The following is a 23058-nucleotide window of genomic DNA, read 5'->3' on the forward strand; positions in this document are numbered from 1 at the left end:
AGACCTTTTAAGTGCTAGCATTTCATTGTTGACTTGTATTTCTTTATCTATTTTGAGGGCAGGGAGAGATGGTGATGAAGTAGAACATTTCTTCAGGTTTTGACCAACTTTCGTGGTATCAACACTGATTGAATCTGTATGTACTATTTCCCCTGCATGTGATATTCTCAGCAAAACAGACCTTTTAAGTGTTAGCATTTCATTATTGACTTGTACTTCTTTATCCAATTTGAGGGCAGGGAGAGATGGTGATGAAGTAGAAGATTTGGTCAGAACCATACCTGGTCCATCTTTACCTTCCTGCATCTCCTTTTCATGATGTTTTGGGGACATGAGGTTTCCTCTTTCTACTCCATCCTCTTCTTTGTTCTGGGGCAAATGTTGTTTTTCTTTTGGGGGACTGATGACAGTATCACTAGCCATTGGCTCTGCATGTACCACTTCCTCAGGACCTGATGATTTCTGGAAGTTTACTGGGGGAAAAGAGGGTCCTGATAATATTGGCATGCCCTCTTCTGTGATGCTGGTGTTTCTGTCAAGGTGAAGAGGAGAAGACTTAGAAGTGCAAGTCTCAGTCAGTGTTGCATCACCTGGCTCCCGTTTATCTTCCTGAACCTTCCCTTCTTGCCCTTTAGTTTTCCACTGAAGGTCCCTTAGATTGTATGTAAGTAAAATAGGTGATTCCTTTGCTTCCAAATCCATATTATTGTGGTCCACTCTACTATTCATATCCACATATTTCTCTCTCTCCTTCTCTTCTTTGTGTAGCATGTGTTCTTTTAATTTTTTTACATCTTTTGTAAGTTGTCCCTCATTGGTTTCAGCATATTCTGATGATTCCTTGGACTGTGCTTGTGGGAGAGGCAATTTTGTAATTCTTATCATGTACCCCCCCTTTCCTTCTGTTGTATCAGATTTAAGATATGGTTGAGCCAGTAAAGAAGTATAAGTGTTTTTCAATTCTGTGACTAGTTCACTGTCCTCTCGCTGTACCTTTCTCCTTTGCTTTTTAATTTTCCACTTCAATTCTTTGGTATCACGTATATGTGAAAGTGGTAATTCCTTTGCGTTCTGATGCATAGGTATCAGGAACACTTTGTCTTGAGTATCTGTTTTGAGTCTAACTTCCTCTTTTAACATATAACCATCACATGACCTAGTATCTGCTTTTTCACTTGGGAGCACTTTGTCTTCAATACCTGTTTTGAGTCTATCTTTGTCATTTAACAAATAACCATCAAATGACTTAGCATCTGCTTTCTTGCTTGGATTAAATGGATCATAAATCTTCAGTGGTGAAAAACAGGATTGTATTATTCTTTCTGTGTGTTCCTTTTCATTCCTGCTAGTGTCCCATTTCAGGTAAGATGGAGAAAGTAAGGAGGCACGAGTGTCCCTCAGAACCATTTCTGGCTCACCTTTGCTGTCCTGAACTTCCTTCCCTTGCCCTTTGACATTCAAAGGTAGTCTGTTTCTACTGAGTAGATGTGTAAGTGGGGATGTATGGGCTTCCAAAGTTATTATTTTGGGGTATATTCTATCTTTCTTGTCTTTTGTTTTTACTCTGACCTCTGTCTCTCTATATGGCATATGTCCGTTAGTTTTTATTATTCCATTACATGAGCTAATACCTTGACTGGAATCTGGATATCTGGCTTTCCCTGCACCTGATGACTCAGGGAGCTGAAATGGTGAAGGAGAGAATCCTGCAACTGCAGGCAAGTCTTCGTCTCCTTTGGTTCCTGCATCCAATCTATGGTGAGATGGAGAAGGCGAGGAAGGAGGAGTTTTTGTTGGAGCCACATCAAGGTCTTCTGTTCTTCCCTGCCCCTGTTCTACTCTCTCCTCAATGCTCGGCCATGGTTCCTTTCTCCTACTCAGAGCACCGTGCTCAGCAACAGTGAACACATGAGGAGGGGATGATGTCTTTGCCTTGAAATCCGTGCCACTAGTGCACACTGAGCCACTCATGGCTGCTGTTTGTACTCTGTCCTTTTCTTTCGGTGGTGGATGTTGTTTTTCTTTGTTTCTGTGGCTATCAGTTGACTTTGGAGGTGCTATCTGCACTGAAGGCAATGAATCTTGGAGCTCAGGGGGTGGCACATAATTCCTTATGATTCCTGGAACACCTTCTTCTTCTGTTGCTGTGTCAAATTTAAGATGAACTGAAGAAGTGACAAAAGAACAAATTTTGCTCAGAAGCATGACTGTGTCCCTTCTACCTTCCTGCCCCCTTTTCACTTGCTCTTTGATGTTCCCTTGCAGTTTCTTTGCTTTGAGTATATGGAAAAGGGGTGATTTCTTTGCCTTCAAAGCTAAGCACTTGGGATGCATTAGGTCTCTCACAAAAATATTTGCTTTATCCTCTTCTTTCTGTGTCATGTATTTTGTTCTTTTCAAATCACTTGAGATATCATTCACAGGTGACAGTGTGTATTTTAATTTCTCTGCATTTGATGATTCCCTGTGCCATGAGAATGGAATACCAGGTTTTATTACTCCTTGCTTCTCTTTCTTGCCTTCTATAACTTTGCTTAATGTAAATTGAGGTAGACAAGGTTCTTTCAGAACCTCATCTAGTTCACTTCTTCTTTCCTGTACATGTCCCAAGTCTTCTCTTCTGTTTGTCTGTACTTCTCTAATTTGGGGGCTAGACCTGCCAGGGGTATTGGGTACATGTCGTAATACCTTTGCCTTGGAAGTTGTCTCTTTGGAGTACATTATATATTTCGTATTTACTATTTTTCCTCTATCCTCTCCCTTCTGGGGCATATATTCGTTTGCTGCTTGTACATCACTTGTGATATCACCCTTGATGAACTCTTTATTTTCTTTTTTCACTACATCTGATGATTTCTGGTGTGATGGTTCTGGAAGAGAGTAACTTGTTACTTCAGATCTGTAGTCTTCCTCTTTTATTCTTGTATCCAATTTAAAAGAAGTAGCAGGTATGGAAGTACATGTCAAAATCACACTTGGTTCACCCTGAATTCTTTGTATCTTTTTCTTTTGTTCTTTGATGTCCAACTGGATTTCCTGTGAACTTGGTGATTTCTTTTTCTCCAAAGGTAGGAGTTTTGCCATTTTTACTCTTCCCTCTTCTTCCTGCATTATATGTTCTTTGGCTTTTTTTACACTGTTTGAGTTATCACCATAAACAGACTTTTTGTGTGCTATGTTTCCTGTATCTGATGAATCCTGGAGTTTTGGTTGTAGAAAAGAGGATCTTGTTTTTCTTAGCATGATTGCTTCTCCTTTCCTTCTTGTGTCCACTTCACAGTAAGGCAGAGAAGAGATGGAAACACAAGATTTTCTCTGAATCCCAACTCGTTCATCTTTATCTTCCTGCATCTTTTCCTCTTTTTTTTTTTTTGATGTTCAACTGTAATTCCCATGCAATTGGAGACTGGTTCACCTCCAAAGCTATTCTTTTGGGATTCCTTATCTCTTCCAAAGCCATTTCCACTTTATCTTCATTCTCCTGTGACATACATTTTGATCTTTCTATGCTGCTTAAAATATCATCAGTTGGCTCCCCACATATTATCACTGCATCTGACAATCCCTGGAGGGTCAATGGTGGAAGGGAGAACCCTGACACTCTTTGCATGTATGCCTCTTCTTTCACTGCAGGACCCCATTCCAGGTGAGGTGAAGACAGAATGGAAACACAGGGCTTATTCTGAACTACAACTAGATCACTCTTATCTTCCTGCATCATTTTCTCTTGTTCTTTATTGTTCCACTGTGGTTCGTTTCCATGCAGTGTATGTGTAAAAAGTTTTTTCTTTCTTTTAAAAGGGGCACATTTGCAGCCCCTTATATCTTTCATGTATACTATATTGTCTTCATCTTCCTTCTTTTTCTGGGGCAAACATTGTTTTGATTCTATTATGTTGCTTAAACTGTCTCTATTAATTGACTCTGCAAATGATGTTTTCCTGATATTTGATGATGCCTGGAGGTTTAGTGGTGGAAGGCAGTTCCATGGTGTTCCTGACTTATCTCTTTCTCCTTTTCTTCTTGAATTCAAATTAGGATGTGATAGAGATGGTAAGGAAGTAAACAGGTTTGTCAGTTTCACACCTGATTTACCTTTACCTGTCTGCACATTGCTCTCTTGTTTTATAAAGTTCAACAGCCCTGGCAATTCCTTTTCATTGAGTATACGTGACAGTGATGATTTCTTTGCTTTCAAGATAACGTTGGGATCCATTATTCCTTTCATATTGACTTTTCTTCTTTCCTTCTCCTTTTTCTGTGATACAGCTTGTTTTATTCTTTTTACATTATTTGAGATAATCTCATCAATTGTCTTTTTATTCAATTTGAGGTAAGGTAAAGAAGGGATGAACTCATGTATATTTGTCAAAATCAAATCGGGTTTGACCTTTCTATGTTTTATATTTACCATTTTCTCTTTTATGGTCCACTGCAGTTCTGTTCTATTGCCTGGGCTACCACCATCAGTGGTATTAAATATATTTGAAAATACCAATTTCTCCAAAGTTCTTTGGGGGTGTATTATGCCTTTCTTAACTACTTGCTTTAAGTCATTCTTCTGTCTTTTATTTTCAGGCAAAAGAGGCATATGGATAGAAAGAGAATGTGAAAATAATCCAGGTAAACACACCTCTTTTTGCACATTTTTTTATATGCTTTATGTAATTGCACATTCTTTCTAACTCTTAGCTTGGGGGAGCTAACATTTGATATTGAATCAATTACCTGCGCCCCATCCAGTGATTTCTCTCCTTTCGGCAATGAGACATTCTGGTATTTTACAGTTTTAGTGAATGATTCTAAATGCAGCCTTGTATTTTGTTTTGTTGTTTGCCTTGGAGGAATCGAGGGTACAGTCCATTCCAGGCCATACTCACATCCGGAATTTAGTTGATCTTTAGAAATCAAGTCTAACCCTTTTGTCCTGCTTGACACACTACCTACTTCTGATAATGCTTCCTTTGTTGGAGGTGTTAAATGTGGCAGCAGCCAGGGATCATTTTGAGGGTAAGACGTATGCTCCAGAAGATTCTCAGAGGGAGTCAGCAAGTGCTGCTGGCTTTGTTCTATACTGGGTAAGTTTTGTCTTTCTTCACTTCTTTGAATATATCCAACAATAACACCCATTCCTTTCAATGCTTCCTTAGCGTGTGGAGGTGAATATTCACAGTTCATCCTATTCATGCCATCTAGTTTTACTTCTTGCACTGGGGTATCAGTTTGACGTAGACCTGCTTGGGGGTGAGATGCAGACTTTCGAAGAGCCTCATAAGTACATTTCTCTTGCTGCTCTCCCTTTCCTGTAATAAGCAAACCAATTCCTTCTGCACTTGGAGTGTAATCCACTGTGCTAACTACTTCTTCCAATGCCTTCTTTTCACACAGCATCTTACTTTGAAATATATCTCTCGAAGAGTCAGAAGCAAGATTTGGACAAATATGTTGTATACAGTCTGGTTGCTCTTCTCTTCCTGCAATAGGCAAGCCAATTCCTTCTGTATTTGAAGTGTGGTACGTTGGACTATCGACTTCCTTTAATGCTTTTGTTACCCTTAGCAATTTAATCTGAAGTATATTAATCAAAGAATGAGAAACAGATGTTGCAAGAGCGTTGCATGTATTTTCTTGTTGATGTTCTTTTCTTCCTCCAATATGCAAATTAATTCCTTCTGAGCATGGAGGTTGATCCACTGGAATATCTGCTTTGTTTGATGCTTTCTCTACCACTGGGCTCAAAACTGTTGGACTGATTCCTTTGGCTGAGACTTCTTTCTTTCGCTTTCCAATATGGAGTTGATGCAATATGCAAGAGGAAACTGATTCCAGAAGATGCTCCTTCTTCTGGTTAGAACTATTTCGTTGCTTTTCCCTCCGTTTTTTGGAAAACTTTATTTTCTGTTCATTTGATTTTGACAGAATATCCATTAACTTTGGTTTCTCTTTTCTCCGTGGATTTACATTTGAAACGATAGGGATGTTAACATTTTCTTTCCCTGTTGCATTTCTTACCCCTTTTACATGAAGAGGCTCCTCACTGGGACAAGATAATGAATCCAGAATCCGTTCAGGAGCGTGATCTGGTTTCATTTCTCCTTTCTGCACTGCAGACATATATCGCTGGACCTCTACATTTGTACAAAGAAATGTCTGTCCTTTTGAACCCTGTAAGATATCAGTTTCTCTTAATCCTTCTCTTCCCAATAGATGTGAAATATTTTTTCTGTCAATGTACGTACCTTCCTCAGAGACCTTTACTGTATTTTCCAAATGAGGAGTTTCCATAATGGGATACAAAGTATGCTCCAGGTGTGTCCTTGAAATACTTCCTTGTTTCAGCAGTTTCTGCTCCTTGCAAGTTTTCTGTTGAGAAGCATCCAACTCTGGAAGAAACATATTCTGTCCTTTTGAACTTAAGGAAATGTCCGTTTTCTTGGATACTTCTCTCCACTGTGGAGTTGGAAATGGATGTTGGGTCATGTCTCCATCTCCCTCCTTTACTCCTGGTGTGATAAGGAATTTGTGTTTTGTGTGTAATCTAATTCTTGAGATGTCAAACATAGTGCAGTTGGTTTCCCTCTTTTGTGAATGTCGATCAGGATATACTTCTCTTTTCAAATCTACTGTGAATTTGACATCGTCAGGCTCTTTCTTCAGTGGCTGGCTCATCACGAATTGGCATTTACATTGTGGGAGAACGTCTGGTGAAGCAATTTGGTACTTTTCTTCTTGCTCTCTAATATATTGTTTCAGTGTTTTAATATTTCTTGATTTAGCACTCTTAGCAATGGACTGTGAAAATGCTATTTGTCTTCTGTTTAGTGCTTTCTCCAGCTTTGGCTCTGGAGGAATGTGTATCAGCCTTTGTGCCTTGCCTTTCTCCATTTCTGCTTCCATCAACGCTTGAATTTGAGGTGGAATAGACCCAGAGTCAAAAATAGTTTTCAGAATGAACTCTACCTCAGCTTTACCTTGCTGGAACCCCGGCTTCTGTTTCTTGATGTTACACCTCGTTTCCTTTTCGTTGCTTTGGGTTCCATACCCTGTTGTGTTATACATCAGGGAAACAAGTGGTTTCTTTGCCTTCGATTTTACCTGTTCAGTATGCTTGGTGTTTTTCACACCTGCTGCTTTTGCATTTGCTTTATGTTTTATGATTTTAGGATATTTAGGATTGTAAGCATAAGCAGAATTCTGGATGGTTCCTGAGATACAGGGTTCTTGCTGTCTCGTTTGTAGAAACTCAAATGGCTGGGTATTTTGTGGAGGTGTTCCAAACAAAACCTGTTCTTCATACTCTTCTTCCTCTGTAACTTTTGCTTTGTTCAGGGCATTTCTCTTTTCAGAAGATTCTTCATAGTTACCCCAGGTACTAGGTGACTGCTCCATTTTTATGTGTGGTGGAATAGACATAGAAGCATCTGTAGATTTTAGGTCTGCATTTAACACAGTTTTCTCTCTCTCTATGCCCACCTCCTGTTCCTGTTGCTGTTCCTTATTAATGCTTAAAGCAGCATGACCTGCAGCATTAACTGATTGTAAAATCACTTGGCTTTCAACTGGCAACTCCATGTGTGTTGGTTGTACAGGACTAAACCTTGATACCCTGTCTATCTCTGTTTTGAATCTGCTTTGCCTTTTAATGTCAGAGGTATCCAATGTGAAGTAAATGGCATTTGTAAATATAACAGCCACATTTTTACCTTGCCAAATCTCTTTCATTTTGGTTTTTAAATTGGTTCTAAGTTTTGTCCTCTGCTTTGTGGCAAACTGCCTATTGGCTTTAAGTATCTGTGAAATGAGTGGCTTCTTTTTCTTCAGAGCTAAACATATGGGATTCAGTATGACTTTCTCTTGTACTGTGTTTATCTGGCTTTCAGAGTCAGATAAAACAGGCGTGAATAAATCTAAAGGCCCCAAGACAGCTGTGGCTAAGTTTTCCTCCGACTCTGCCTTTTTCTCTGTAATAAGACCACCCAGATTTTTGTGACATGTTCTGTCATTACACAGAGTATCCCTCGCTGCTGTATCGAATGAGAATTGAGCAATCACTAACTTGGGCGTTGGAATCTTAGCTCCCTCAGTGGTGAGGAGTAATGTCTCTCTCACACTTTCATTCCATTGCCTCTCTCTTATCTTGTACTTAACTTTGTGGGGTTTTTTTCTATGGATTCCTGTAAGACAACTTGTGCTATTAAGCACCTGTAAAATTGATGGTTTCTCTGCCTCCAGAATTACCTGCTTGGGACTCATTGTATTTTTCTTGTCTGCAACCTCTAATGTGTAACTCTGGCTTTGGGGTTCAGATGAATCAAGGCTGGAGAAATCTAAAGGCTTTAAGACAGTTCTTACTAGGTCACTTTGATTCCATGTCTTTTCCTTAGAAATAGGACGATCCCATTTCCTCCTCAGATTTCCATCCCAGAGACCATCACATTGTATGGAACCAGTCTCTGATTTTCTAGCTTTTGGAAATGGGGTCTTTAGACCTACCATATGTTGTATTCTCTCTTGAGTATGAAAACTTTTCTTCAATATTTGTACTCGAATAAAATTCATCACATTTCTAGAAACATGCTCTAAAATAGTTTCTCTAATGTGTTCTTCTTGCCTCATATTTTGCATGGTGCAAGACAAATTCCAAGTCCTTCTGCCTTCTGAACTATTCAGTTTAGATTTTGGTTTGCAAGGGCCAAGATTTTTCATATGATGGGAACTGAAATGGAAGTGTTGACTATAGTGCAGAACTGATTCTGCTAACATTTCTGGGATATTTTCCTCTTCCTTTTTATGTGGCACATTCATTTTACCTGTGTTGCTGGATCTGCTTTGTGTATCAGTCAAACTGGCCTCCCATGCTTCCCCATCACTTGGTGATTTCTCTAGCTCTGGATAGGTATGGTTGTGTACTTTCACTCTTGGTCGATCCATCCCTGTTTTTGGTGTGTTATCAATTTCAATTTCTATTTTGTTATCAGTTGAAACAGGTGTGGGAGATAAAACCGCATCACCTATACTTCTATTTGGTTGCATGTCCTTTATCATAGACTTTAAATGGCCTTCCTGTTCCTTTCTACAGTACAGATGACCATCCTCAGTGATATTAAGCCCCTGTGAAAAAAGAGGCTTCTTTGCCTTCATTGTTATACATTTGGGACCCATAAGATCTTTCCTTCCTGGAAATTTTAATGCCTTTTTCTGCCTTTTAGAGTCAGGTAAAACAGACATCATGGATATTGTTAGTAAATCTCTTGGCAACTCTTTATGTTTCTTGGCAGTACGACCACCCACTTTCCTTCTAGAGCTTTCATTATATGGATCTCCAAGCACTGAGATCCCTGACTTGGGAGGTGGGATATTTTGATCAACTGTGTATTTTGTTATTTTTTGAGTTTTTATGTCTTCCTCTTCTTCTTCAAGTTGTAGGGAAGCTGCACTGGGAACATCCAGCTTCTTTGTGGGGCTCTGATCAGATGTAGTCCTATACACTCCCTCATCAATTAAAAGACCATCAAACATTGCTTTCCCTCTTTTTAGACATAAACTCTTTTCACTTATTCTATGCAGTATGTCTGTTTGTGGTAGGATATTCTTTTTCAGCTCTTCAGTTTGAAATGGAATTATCAGAGGAGAACAAATAGACTCCAACATATTTTCCGAAACTAGTGCTTGTTGCCATGCTTCTTGCTCTGTAATAAGCATATTTTGATCTTTTCTACTTCCGGTCCTATTCAGGAATTGTAGACCTGCTTTGAATAAAACTTCCTTGCCCTTTTTTTCTTTTTCATTTTGCCATCTTGATTCTGATGTGCTGCTTGAGGTGCTCCATTTATTAGAGGTATATTTACACACTCTTTTCCTTTCCTCTTGTTTTAACTGTGTAATATTGACTTTTTTTCTTAATGGGCCTTTCTTTGCTTTCAGTTTTTTGTGTGTTTTGATGGCAGGTGAAACAGGTGTAGGTGAAAAAAAGGTATTCATAAATATATTTGACATACTTTGAGATATTTCTTTGGCCATGTCATCCAAGGTGTAGACCTGTTCCTTTCCATGGCTGGGGGCACCAAACCTAGTGATATTAGTTGTCTTTAAAATAGATGCCATCTGGGCTTTCCCAGTTCTAGACTTAGGGATTAGTGCTGCATTTCTCAACCCTTTAATTTTAGGTGACGCTGGCATGTAGATACCAAGAGACTGCAGGGTTCTGACTCGTAAATCCTTTGGTAACCCTATTTTTTCCTCTGGAATAGAACTAGCAAGTTCCTTTGTAGGGCCTCTTTCCGATAGGATATCAGTGGGTGCTTTAACAATTAAAGATTCACTAAGTGATTTCCCTGTCATTGGAGATAAAATCTTTGGACTCTGTGTTTTTGTTCTTTTTGGTAGCTTCTCAAATGGAAGTGAATTCAAAATAGAGCAAGAATGCAATATACTTTGTGTGAAAAGTGTGTGTTGCTGCAGCTCCTGAGCTATGGTAAGTGATTCTGGGATTTTTTCCCTTGCTGAATACTTACATTTTAGATCTGATTTCACAAAGCGAGGTTCCTTCATGTTAGGAGCATGGAAAGTGAGGTGTTGGGAATTCCATGGCGCTGCTTCTCCACCGAGGTCTTTGACTTCCTTCCTGACATTTGAGGCCCTGCCCTTCTCGCCCCTGGAATAGGGACATAAAGCTCTTTCTCCATATGGCCACTGCCCTTGGTGTTGCAGCTCATGACTGAACCTCATCTTCCACGGCATGTCCATCTCTACTTTGCTTCTGTTATGCACTTTCATGTCCAGTGAAACCGCCACGGGAGAGGAAAAGGCATTCAGGATGACACCTGCCACAGACTGACCTTGTTTCCTCATGGTTTTGTAGTTGCATTCAAATTGCCTACCATGGCTTGGTGCACCACGTTTTGTGATGCTAAATGTCTTTGAAATCGGTGTCTTCTTTGCCTTCAAAGTTACACATTTGGGACTCATTTTATTTCTCTTGTCTGTAAGTTTTGAGTTGTTTCTCTTTCTTTTCGACACAGGTAAAGCAAGTGTGGATAAATCCAAAACCTGCGGAATTGCTGCTGGCAATTCTTGGGCTACTCCTTCCTTTCTCTCTGCAGTAAGATCTTCCAGTACCCCAGAGTATTTTATCTGAATTAAAAGGTCAACAATCTGTGATTTCAGGGTTTTTGGATGTAGGACTTTTAGATAACCATTCCCAGGGATATTAAATATCTGTGAAATTGGTGCCTTCCTTGTCTTCATAATAACACATTTGGGACTCATTTTACTTTTTAAGGCTCTACATGTAAGCGTCTTTCTCTGCCTCTTAGATTCAAATAGATCAGGTGTGAAGGCATCCAAAGACCCCAGAACAGTTGCTTGTACATCTTCTTTGAACTCTGCCTTTTCCTCTTTACCATGAGCGTACAGGTCCCTCGTACATCTCCCATTACTTGGGACATCACATTTCATTGTATCAATTAAAACTTGATCAATTAGTGATTCCTTTGACTTCAGAAAGGGAAGGGTTGAACTTGCTGACCACACTGTGCCATTTAGTGTCTGCTGGCTTCTCTTTGGCTCCTCTGCCTGGGTTGGATCTGGAAGCTGTGTTTGTCGTGGGACGTCTTGTTCTGTAACAAACAGAATTTTCCCACGTCCTTTGTTTCCCCATTTGTGAAGGTCAAGCTCCTTCCTCTGGCCTGAACAGAAGATGAAATGCTGGCTGTGCTGTGGAATTATCTTTAACATCTCCTGTTCACCTTCTTCTTCCTCTTCATCTTGAAGATTGGTTTCTTTGGTGTCACCTGGAGTAATATTGCCTTCATGTGGTGATATCTCTCGCTTTACTTGTTTAGAACTGAGTCTTTTTTCTCCTAACATGTATTTTTCCCTTTCTCTCTTGCTATACTTATTAATGGCAGGTATAATAGACGTGAGGGAGTACCTGTCATCTGCCATTTTTTCACCTTGATCCACCTCTTTCATTTTGGTTGTTAAGTTATATCCCAATTCTTTTCTATGATTTGGGATAGCACCACCCTTGATATTGAGCAAGTTTGAAATTGATGGTTTCTTTGCTTTTAAAATTCCACATTTGGGCTTCATTAAGTTTTTCATGTCTGAATATTGTTTGAAGTTTCTCTTGCTTTTGGATATAGATAAAGAAGCGAGGCAGAAATCTAAAGTCACTGTCTCTTTCTTTTCAGTACCATCAGCTTGTTCCTTTTGATGGTTTGCATCAGATGGAACACCAAATTCTCTTGAAGAAAATATTTGTTCATCAATCTTTGCTTCTCCTGACATTGGAGGTGAAAACCTAGCATAGCTCTCTAGCTTTCTAAATTGAAACTGATCCAATGTAGGGCATGAAGCAGAGCTTAAAATAATCTGTGCAAAATGTGTTCGTGGTTGTACCTGAATATTTATACTTCCTCGTTGTTTCAGTTCCTCATCTGATTTGACAAGGTCATGATCCTTTGTCTGATGTATATTGAATATGAGGCCTTGGCTAGTCCCTGGAGCTGGTAAATCTTGTTCCCCTGCCTTCTCCTCCCCATCTTTCACACTGTTAGATAAGCTACTCATATTGGTAGAATCTGGGCAACATATTTTTCTTCCATTTGGCGATTTCCCTTGCATTAGCTGCACATGACTAAGTCTTGTTACCGTTTGCATATCCGTCCCCACATTTAATCCAATACTCATTTTGATGTTGGGCAAAGTAGGCACCTTGAAGTGAATGATATCCAAAAATGCATCTGCTATATTTTTATTTTGCTGTGGATTCTTCATCTTTGTTTTTAAATTGCATTGCAGTGCCTTGCTCTGCCTGCCATTAAGCATATGCAAAATTGATGGCTTTTGTTCTCTCATAGTTCTGTACCTACGACTCACTGTTTTTTGCTTCCTTGCTAATTTTAATATGTCTTTCTTCCTTTTAGATTTAGAAACAAAGGGGTCAACAGAATCAGAAAACTGTGGGAAGGTCACTTGCAAATTTTCTGGTAACTCTGAATTTTTCCCCACAAAATAAGAATCTAGTTCCCTTTTAAGGTTTCCACCAGATGGTAGGCCACACTCTGTTGTAGTGTTCAAAAGTTTATCAAGTGATGAGTTCCCTGCCTCGGGAGCTGGAATCTCCAGACCCGTAGGGGCTGTTATGTCATCTTCTGGTTTGTTGATCTTCTGGAGTTCCTTAGCTTCTCGAGGACCCATCTGGAGGCCAGTCTGCAAAACAGTTTGTGTAAACCATGTTTGGTGCTGTATATCTTGTTCCTGTGTTAAACGGTCCAGTGCTGGGTCTGGTTTGGCAAGGTGGGTCTCTTTCCCTTGATACCCATTGATCCAGAGGTACTGGGTATGCTGCGGAGCAGTTACTAGCAACATTGTTTGCTCCTCTTCCTGTCCATCTTGTGCTTTTTCTTCTCTGTCATAGAATGCACTACTCTTATCAAAGAAATCAACATACTGTGGTCTCCCCTCACCTGCTAGTCCCTGGAGCTTTACCTGAGCATGGCAGAAGCTGTTTGTCTCTCCTTGTAACCTGCTGCACACAGGAGAGTAAAGGGTGTTTAGAAATTCATAAACCAGCCCATTAGCTTGGTTGATCTTTTCAAACTTGGCCTTAAAGTAAGATTCCAGTTTCTTTCTATGACCTGTGGTATTACATATTTGTGAAATTGATGGCTTCAATGCCTTCATGTGTACAGACTTGGACTTCACTCTACTTTCTAGGTGTGAGAATCTTGCTCTATTTTTCTTCACTTTAGAATGAGATAAAACAGGCATGTGGCAATTAAAAGTCTCTGGGAAAATTGCTGGTAAATCTTTGGGTAACTCTGCCTTTGTTTCTGCAAAAGAATAAACCATTTCCCTTGTATCACTTCCATGATCTGGAACATCACTTTCTCTTGTTGTTAAAGGGTCTCCAATCAGTGATTTTTCTGATGCTCGGGGAGGCATCTCAGAATCTGCAGTGCATCTTAAATCTGTTTGTGTGGTCAGGCTTTTCTTCATATTCTCAGCATGAAATGCATCTGTTATGGCCGAGTAAACAGACTCCATCATGATTTCTGCAAATGTGACTGGTTGTTGCATTTCTTTCTTTGTTTTAAGCTCTTTCTCTGGATATGCATCCAATCTGAGGTTCCAGCGATCCTCAAGGACTGCTTGGGGTGAAGCTTCTTTGTCCCCACTCACTTCATCTTGCAATTTAGCTGCTTCTGGTGTGTCTCCAGAGTCACTTCCTTTAGTAATGGTATCTGAACACTTTTCTTCTCTTTCAACTTCTGATGTCTCTTGTTTTAGCTTGGTATGACTGTGATTCTCTGCATTTAATCTGCTGTGTGTTCTAATATGAGGCAAAATAGACACGTGAGGGTCAATAACATTCAGACGCATATCTGCCACAGTTTTATCTTGCAGTATTTGTTTAATCATGATTTTGAAATCACCTCTCAATCTTCTTCTACGATGTATTGGTGGTGTCTTTACTTTCATAATTACACGGTTGAGACAGAGTACATTTTTGGTTTCTGGTAATTTTTTTTTGATTCTCTGCCTTTTCACACTTGATAAAGGAAGCATACGCCTATGGAACAACCCCAGGGCAACTTCAGGTAAAACTCTTTTTAAGTCTTCCTTTTCTTCTGAAATTTGATCATCCAGGGGCTTTCCGGGGCTTCCACACAATGCAACACCATGTTCTGTTGTTTCAGTTAAAACTGGCAAGCTCTCTGACACTGTAAGAGGATGCACTGGATCTGCAGTTTCCCTGCCTGTAGGTCTGTCTGTGCTTTGCTTCACCTTCTCAACTTGAAATGGATCCATTGTGGGGCACGGACCAGTCCCCACAATCGTTTTTGTAGAAAGAGTGTGTGGTTGTACCTCTAGCTCTTCATTTTGAGTTGTTCTACTTTCTAAACAGCTCTGTCCAATTTCAAATTTGCCGTACTTGGGCTTCTGCTTTAGTTGTAGACTGAACCTGAAAGCTGGTGTTAGCTGTGGATCTGCTTCTTGTAGAGCCTGTTGTTCTTTCTCTCTGTCATGTTCCTGTGGTTTTTTAAATATACATCTCTTCTCAATGTATTCTGCACTCCATGTTTTCTTGTCACCTGGTAATTCGTCTTGCTTTACCGCTGAGTGACTAAGCCCTATTCTTGATGTATCTGTCTTGGTTTTTAATCCACTCTGCATTTCCATATGAGGTGGTTCAGAAAGGGCAGTGTGAGTGGCATCCTGAAATGCATCAGATATTCTTTCATCTTGCCTATTTTTTATGCTGCTTCTAGTGTTGCATTCGAGTTCCTCATTTTCACTTAGGTCACCATCTTCTGTAACATTAACTATTAATGGTTTCTCTTCCTTCTCAATTACACCTTCTGGACTCTCTTGAATTTCTACACCTGCTGATTGTTCACTGCTTTTATGCTTTTTGGTTCCTAGTGTAAAGACCAAGTTGACATCTGAAGACTCCAGAACAATTTCAAGAAAATCTTCTTTTTCGTGGGTATTTCCCTCTGGAAAGCACCTTTGCATTTCTGACGTACTAGTTGGTAAGTTCTCTCCACTTGTAAGTAGAAGATGTGAATTCTCTGTACTTTTTAGGTCCTCCCATGTTTTCTTTCTTCTATCTGACTCCATTTTGGGAGAGGAATCAAATTTCTGCAAAGGTGCTGATATAGCTTCTTCTAAAGTTGTCACATGCTTTGCAATATGCAGGTCAGATGTTTTTTCAGTATTTGGGGCACAAAACTCTGCAATATCCATTTCCTTTGCTTGTAAAATTGGGTCTTTAAGAGTCTCTTTATTCTTCCAGTTTGTTTCTATTAATGAAGAACAAGGTGCTTTTTGTTTATAAGTATTGACCATGAAAGACTCTTCTAGCTGAGGTGGAATTTTTGGTGAAATGTTTTTTAGTTCTTTATTGTTTCTGCCATGATGCTTTTCATTTTTCGTACTCCCTGAGGTTCCTCTTTTCTCAACAGGCCCTGCATAGTTGACTTTCTCTGCATACAGTGACCTATTTTGCTTCAGCAGAAAATGTCTACATCTTGTTAAACCTGGCATAAATTTCGCTAGTCTTTTCCTGGAATACTTCCTAATATAAGGAGGAACAAGCTTGAAAGCATAAATAAGACACAACGCTATACATGATATACCTTTTCTTTGATGTAACTCTTTCTTCTTAGTTTTAAACCTGTGTCTTAACTTGCTACATTCTGAAGTGTGACATACTGTGATTTGAAATACCCGTGAAGTTGGTGTTTTCTTTGACTTCTGAGGTAGAACTTTGAGACTAAATTTACTTTTACTGTGTAATGTTTTTCTTCTGTTTTTCTGCTTGGTCATGGTAGGTGAAAGAGGCACTGAGCCATATGCAGGATACTGGTTTAATTTTGAGATAGCAATTTGTTTCTGGCCCTTTGTCTTTACACTCTTTAGTTGTGGCATCACTTTAGCAACTGAATTAGGGCTTAGAGTTAAAACTAGATGTCTGGCATTATTAAAAATATTATTTTGCCCTGGGATTGAATATTGAATCTTGTTTGAATCTTCAAACCAAACAGAATATTGGGCCTCTTCTGAGTGTTTTGTATCAGACTCTAGGTCCTTGATTGAATCTTGAGTCTCAACAGAATGTGGGACTTGGACCAAATATTGGCTCCTGTCCCTATCTTGGGTCTGGAAGGAGTCTTGTGTACTGCTGGAAAGTGGTTTCCTCATCAAATCTTGAGGCAGAGCAACATATCTGGCCTTGATATCAGGCTGGCTATTGATTGATTCCTGGTTGTTAACAACTTTTTGGGCTTGACTAGTAAATTGGGCTTCAGAAAAATCTTGATTCAAAAGAGCACTTTGTCCCGATAAAGAATCTTGTGCTTCGGCAGAAATGTCCATTCTAACAGAATGTTGATTCTGAGTCAAGGGCTCTTGAGACCTTGAGTACAGATAGGTAGTTTTACTCTCTAAAATAGCTTTGGATTTTAAAGGAATTTGATTTCTCACATTTTCTTCCAGAAGTCTGACTTGGTCTCTAGAAAGAAATAAATGGGCAGGAGGGAATGGTGCCACATCTAGATCTTCACTTTCTATAATGATTCTAGAAATTCTTGAAAAGTTAAAGTCAGAAGAAAACATCAAATTTTTATTTTCGTTGGCTTTCATTATGGAAAATAATTTCTTAGATGAAAACTGTATTGTTTCACGTTCGTTTTCAGGACACCCTCTGCACCTTGGAAAAATTTCCTGTGCTTTTGAATGAAACAGTGACAAAGACGAGCTAGTACCATCTGAAGATGGCTCCTGACTTTCACTAAAGTGACTTAGGCGATATTTACTTTCACTGGTACTTGCCCGTGTTGGTTCATCTGGCAGTGAAACTCTGTCTCCAAAGTTACCTTCATTTCCTTCAGATGTAAGTGATGTAATTGTTCCTTCTGAAAAGTCATCAACTCTGAATATGAGAAAAACAGTGTGTAAATCAATTGTCACTGAGGACCTATTTCCTACAGGAACTCTCTTCTAGATTTAAGGAAACCCAATAGAGTATATAAAAACATAGCTCAATATAGAGATAAATTGGAAAGTCATTGTCCACATTACAAAATAACTCATTACCTAGTGTCATTCATTTAATAAATCAATCCACTGACAAAGTGAGGTAAATTATTTTCATATCTAGGAGAATGAGGGATTTTTCATCAAAAACCTGTCCAAAAGTCTACTTTTGACTGTCTATTTTGACAGTCAAAGTTGCAGGTTAAGATTATATCCTTTTAAAAGGAATATCAGTTTGTTTCTGTTCTCTGTATGAAAGTTTTGTCAAGAGTAAAAATATCCTTATGGAACTTTACAGAAGAATGTCCAATACCATAAACTATAGCTTTCTATAAATAAGTCCAGATTATTTTAACAGCTGTTTGTTTTTGATCAAAAGCCTAGGTGGAGATCACCTTCCTCCCCACAGATACACCAGAAATACAGCTACATGTGGAACAACTCCTACAGAACACCTACTGAACGCTGGCAGAAGACCTCAGACCTCCCAAAAGGCAAGAAACTCCCCATGTACCTGGGTAGGGCAAAGCGGAGAGATTCCCACACAGAGGATCGGTGCCAACTGGCACTCACCAGCCTGAGAGGCTTGTCTGCTCGCCCACGGGTGCGGGCGGCGCTGGGAGCTGAGGCTTGGGCTTCGGTCGGAGCGCAGGGAGAGGACTGGGGCTGGCGGCGTGAACACAGCCTGAAGGGGCTAATGCACCACAGCTAGCCGGGAGGGTGTCCGGCAAAAAGTCTGGACCTGCCGAAGAGGCAAGAGACTTTTTCTTCTCTCTTTGTTTCCTGGTGCACGAGGAGAGGGGATTAAGAGCGCTGCTTAAAGGAGCTCCACAGACGGGCGCGAGCTACGGCTGAAAGCGCGGACCCCAGAGACGGGCGTGGGACGCTGGGGCTGCTGCCGCCGCCACGAGGCCTGTGTGAGAGCGCAGGTCACTGTCCATGCCCCTCTTCCGGGGAGCCTGTGCAGCCCGTCACTGCCGGGGTCCCGGGATCCAGGGACAGCTTCCCTGGGAGAACGCACGATGCGCCTCGGGCTGGTGCAACGTCACGCCGGCCTCTGCTGCTGCAGGCTTGCCCCGCACTCCGTGCCCCTCCCTCCCCCCAAGCCTGAGCGAGCCAGAGTCCCCGAAGCGGCTGCTCCTTTAACCCTGTCCTGTCTGAGCGAAGAACAGACGCCCTCGGGCGACCTACACGCAGAGGCGGGGCCAAATCCAAAGCTGAGCCCCGGGAGCTGTGAGAACAAAGAAGAGAAAGGGAAATCTCTCCCAGCAGCCTCAGAAGCAGCGGATTAAAGCTCCACAATCAACTTCATGTACCCTGCATCTGTGGAATACATGAATAGACAACGAATCGTCCCAAATTGAGGAGCCAGGAGTCAGTGCTGTGCCTCTGAGGTGGGAGAGCCAACTTCAGGACACTGGTCCACAAGAGACCTCCCAGCTCCACATAATATCAAATGGCGAAAATCTTCCAGAGATCTCCATCTCAATACCAGCACTCAGCTTTACTCAACGACCAGCAAGCTACAGTGCTGGACACCATATGCCAAACAATGAGCAAGACAGGAACACAACGCCACCCATTAGCAGAGAGGCTGCCTAAAATCATAAAAAGTCCACAGACACCCCAAAACACACCACCAGACGTGGACCTGTCCACCAGAAAGACAAGATCCAGCCTCATCCACCAGAACACAGGCACTAGTCCCCCCCACCAGGAAGCCTACACAACCCACTAAACCAACCTTAGCCACTGGGGACAGACACCAAAAACAACGGGAACTACGAACCTGCAGCCTGCAAAAAGGAGACCCCAAACACAGTAACATAAGCAAAATGAGAAGACAGAAAAACACACAGCAGGAGAAGGAGCAAGATAAAAACTCACCAGACCTAACAAATGAAGAGGAAATAGGCAGTCTACCTGAAAAAGAATTCAGAACAATAAGAGTAAAGATGACCCAAAATCTTGGAAATAGAATAGAAAAAATGCAAGAAACAGTTAACAAGGACCTAGAAGAACTAAAGATGAATCAAGCAACGATTAAAAACATGATAAATGAAATGAAAAATACTCTAGATGGGATCAATAGCAGAATAACTGAGGCAGAAGAACGGATAAGTGATGTGGAAGATAAAATACTGGAAATAACTACTGCAGAGCAGAAGAAAGAAAAAAGAATGAAAAGAACTGAGGATAGTCTCAGAGACCTCTGGGACAACATTAAATGCACCAACATTTGAATTATAGGGGTTCCAGAAGAAGAAGAGAAAAAGAAAGGGACTGAGAAAATATTTGAAGAGATTATAGTTGAGAACTTCCCTAATATGAGAAAGGAAATAGTTAGTCAAGTCCAGGAGGCACAGAGAGTCCCATACAGGATAAATCCAAGGAGAAATACGCCAAGACACATATTAATCAAACTGTCAAAAATTAAACACAAAGAAAACGTATTAAAAGCAGCAAGGGAAAAACAACAAATAACACACAAGGGAATCCTCATAAGGTTAACAGCTGATCTTTCAGCAGAAACTCTGCAAGCCAGAAGGGACTGGCAGGACATATTTAAAGTGATGAAGGAGGAAAACCTGCAACCAAGATTACTCTACCCAGCAAGGATCTCATTCAGATTTGATGGAGAAATTAAAACCTTGACAGACAAGCAAAAGCTAAGAGTTCAGCACCACCAAACTAGCTTTACAACAAATGGTAAAGGAACTTCTCTAGGCAAGAAACACAACAGAAGGAAAATACCTACAATAACGAACCCAAAACAATTAAGAAAATGGGAATAGGAACATACATATCGATAATTACCTTAAATGTAAATGGACTGAATGCTCCCACCAAAAGACACAGATTGGCTGAATGGATACAAAAACAAGACCCATATATATGCTGTCTACAAGAGACCCACTTCAGACCTAGAGACACATACAGACTGAAAGTAAGGGTATTTAAAAGATATTCCATTCAAACGGAAACCAAAAGAAAGCTGGAGTAGCAATTCTCGTATCAGACAAAATAGACTTTAAAATAAAGACTACTAGAAGAGACAAAGAAGGACACTACATAATGATCAAGGGATCGATCCAAGAAGAAGATATCACAACTGTAAATATTTATGCACCCAACAAAGGAGCACCTCAATACATAAGGCAAATACTAACAGCCATAAAAGGGGAAATCGACAGTAACACATTCATAGTAGGGGACTTTAACACCCCATTTTCACCAATGGACAGATCATCCAAAATGAAAATAAATAAGGAAACACAAGCTTTAAATGATACATTAAACAAGATGGACTTAATTGATATTTATAGGACATTCCATCCAAAAACAACAGAATACACATTTTTCTCAAGTGCTCATGGAACATTCTCCAGGATAGATAATGTCTTGGGTCACAAATCAAGCCTTGGTAAATTTAAGAAAATTGAAATTGTATCAAGTATCTTTTCCGACCACAATGCTATGAGACTAGATATCAATTACAGGAAAAGAGCTGTAAAAAATACAAACACATGGAGGCTAAACAATACACTACTTAATAACGAAGTGATCACTGAAGAAATCAAAGTCGAAATTTAAAAATACCTAGAAACAAATGACAATGGAGACACGACGATCCAAAACCTACAGGATGCAGCAAAAGCAGTTCTAAGAGGGAAGTTTATAGCAATACAATCCCACCTTAAGAAACAGGAAACATCTCAAATAAACAACCTAACCTTGAACCTAAAGCAATTAGAGAAACAACAAAAACACCCCAAAGTTAGCAGAAGGAAAGAAATCATAAAAATCAGATCAGAAATAAATGAAAAAGAAATGAAGGAAACGATAGCAAAGATCAATAAAACTAAAAGCTGGTTCTTTGAAAAGATAAAGAAAATTAATAAATCATTAGCCAGACTCATCACGAAAAAAAGGGAGAAGACTCAAATCAACAGAATTAGAAATGAAAAAGGAGAAGTAACAACTGACACTGCAGAAATACAAAAGATCATGAGACATTACTACAAGCAACTCTATGCCAATAAAATGGACAACCTGGAAGAAATGGACAAATTCTTAGAAATGCACAACCTGCCAAGACTGAATCAGGAAGAAATAGAAAATATGAACAGACCAATCACAAGCACTGAAATTGAAACTGTGATAAAAAATCTTCCAACAAACAAAAGCCCAGGACCAGATGGCTTCACAGGCGAATTCTATCAAACATTTAGAGAAGAGCTAACACTGATCCTTCTCAAACTCTTCCAAAATATAGCAGAGGGAGGAACACTCCCAAACTCATTCTACGAGGCCACCATCACCTTGATACCAAAACCAGGAAAGGATGTCACAAAGAAAGAAAACTATAGGCCAATATCACTGATGAACATAGATTCAAAAATCCTCAACAAAATACTAGCAAACAGAATCCAACAGCACATTAAAAGGATCATACAACATGATCAAGTGGTCTTTATTCCAGGAATGCAAGGATTCTTCAATATATGCAAATCTATCAACGTGATACACCATATTAACAAATTGAAGGAGAAAAACCATATGATCATCTCAATAGATGCAGAGAAAGCTTTCGACAAAATTCAACACACATTTATGATAAAAACCCTGCAGAAAGTAGGCATGGAGGGGACTTTTCTCAACATAATAAAGGCCATATATGACAAACCCACAGCCAATATCGTCCTCAATGGTGAAAAACTGAAACCATTTCCACTAAGCTCAGGAACAAGACAAGGTTGCCCATTCTCACCACTCTTATTCAACATAGTTTTGGAAGTTTTAGCCACAGCAATCAGAGAAGAAAAGGAAATAAAAGGAATCCAAATCGGAAAAGAAGAAGTAAAGCTGTCACTGTTTGCAGATGACATGATACTATACATAGAGAATCCTAAAGATGCTACCAGAAAACTACTAGAGCTAATCAATGAATTTGGTAAAGTTGCAGGATACAAAATTAATGCACAGAAATCTCTGGCATTCCTATATACTAATGATGAAAAATCTGAAAGTGAAATCAAGAAAACATTCCCATTTACCATTCCAACAAAAAGAATAAAATATCTAGGAATAAACCTACCTAAGGAGACAAAAGACCTGTATTCAGAAAATTATAAGACACTGATGAAAGAAATTAAAGATGATACAAATAGATGGAGAGATATATCATGCTCCTGGATTGGAAGAATCAATATTGTGAAAATGACTCTACTACCCAAAGCAATCTACAGATTCAATGCAATCCCTATCAAACTACCACTGGCATTTTTCACAGAACTAGAAGAAAAAATTTCACAATTTGTTTGGAAAAACAAAAGACCCCGAATAGCCAAAGCAATCTTGAGAAAGAAAAACGGAGCTGGAGGAATCAGGCTCCCTGACTTCAGACTATACTACAGAGCTACAGTAATCAAGACAGTATGGTACTGGCACAAAAACAGAAAGATAGATCAATAGAACAGGATAGAAAGCCCAGAGATAAACCCACGCACA

The 23058-nt window shown here is 39.8% G+C and overlaps 1 protein-coding gene across 1 annotated transcript in view; it reads right to left on the bottom strand.

Annotated features, from left to right (window-relative positions):
- CCDC168 (coiled-coil domain containing 168) overlaps nucleotides 1-23058 on the bottom strand; it is a 38406-nt gene that overhangs the window by 5499 nt on the left and 9849 nt on the right. Inside the window, exons 4-9 of the mRNA XM_060079783.1 lie at nucleotides 13111-17443; nucleotides 11354-12531; nucleotides 5490-8890; nucleotides 4729-5324; nucleotides 3416-3565; nucleotides 126-3198 (exon numbers count right to left, since the gene is read on the bottom strand). Of these exons, the coding sequence (XP_059935766.1) occupies nucleotides 126-3198; nucleotides 3416-3565; nucleotides 4729-5324; nucleotides 5490-8890; nucleotides 11354-12531; nucleotides 13111-17443 (12731 nt within the window). The remainder of the gene's footprint in view (nucleotides 1-125; nucleotides 3199-3415; nucleotides 3566-4728; nucleotides 5325-5489; nucleotides 8891-11353; nucleotides 12532-13110; nucleotides 17444-23058) is intronic.

The sequence above is a fragment of the Mesoplodon densirostris genome, chromosome 17 (assembly GCF_025265405.1).
Source record: "Mesoplodon densirostris isolate mMesDen1 chromosome 17, mMesDen1 primary haplotype, whole genome shotgun sequence".
In the NCBI taxonomy this organism is placed as follows: Eukaryota; Metazoa; Chordata; class Mammalia; order Artiodactyla; family Ziphiidae; genus Mesoplodon; species Mesoplodon densirostris.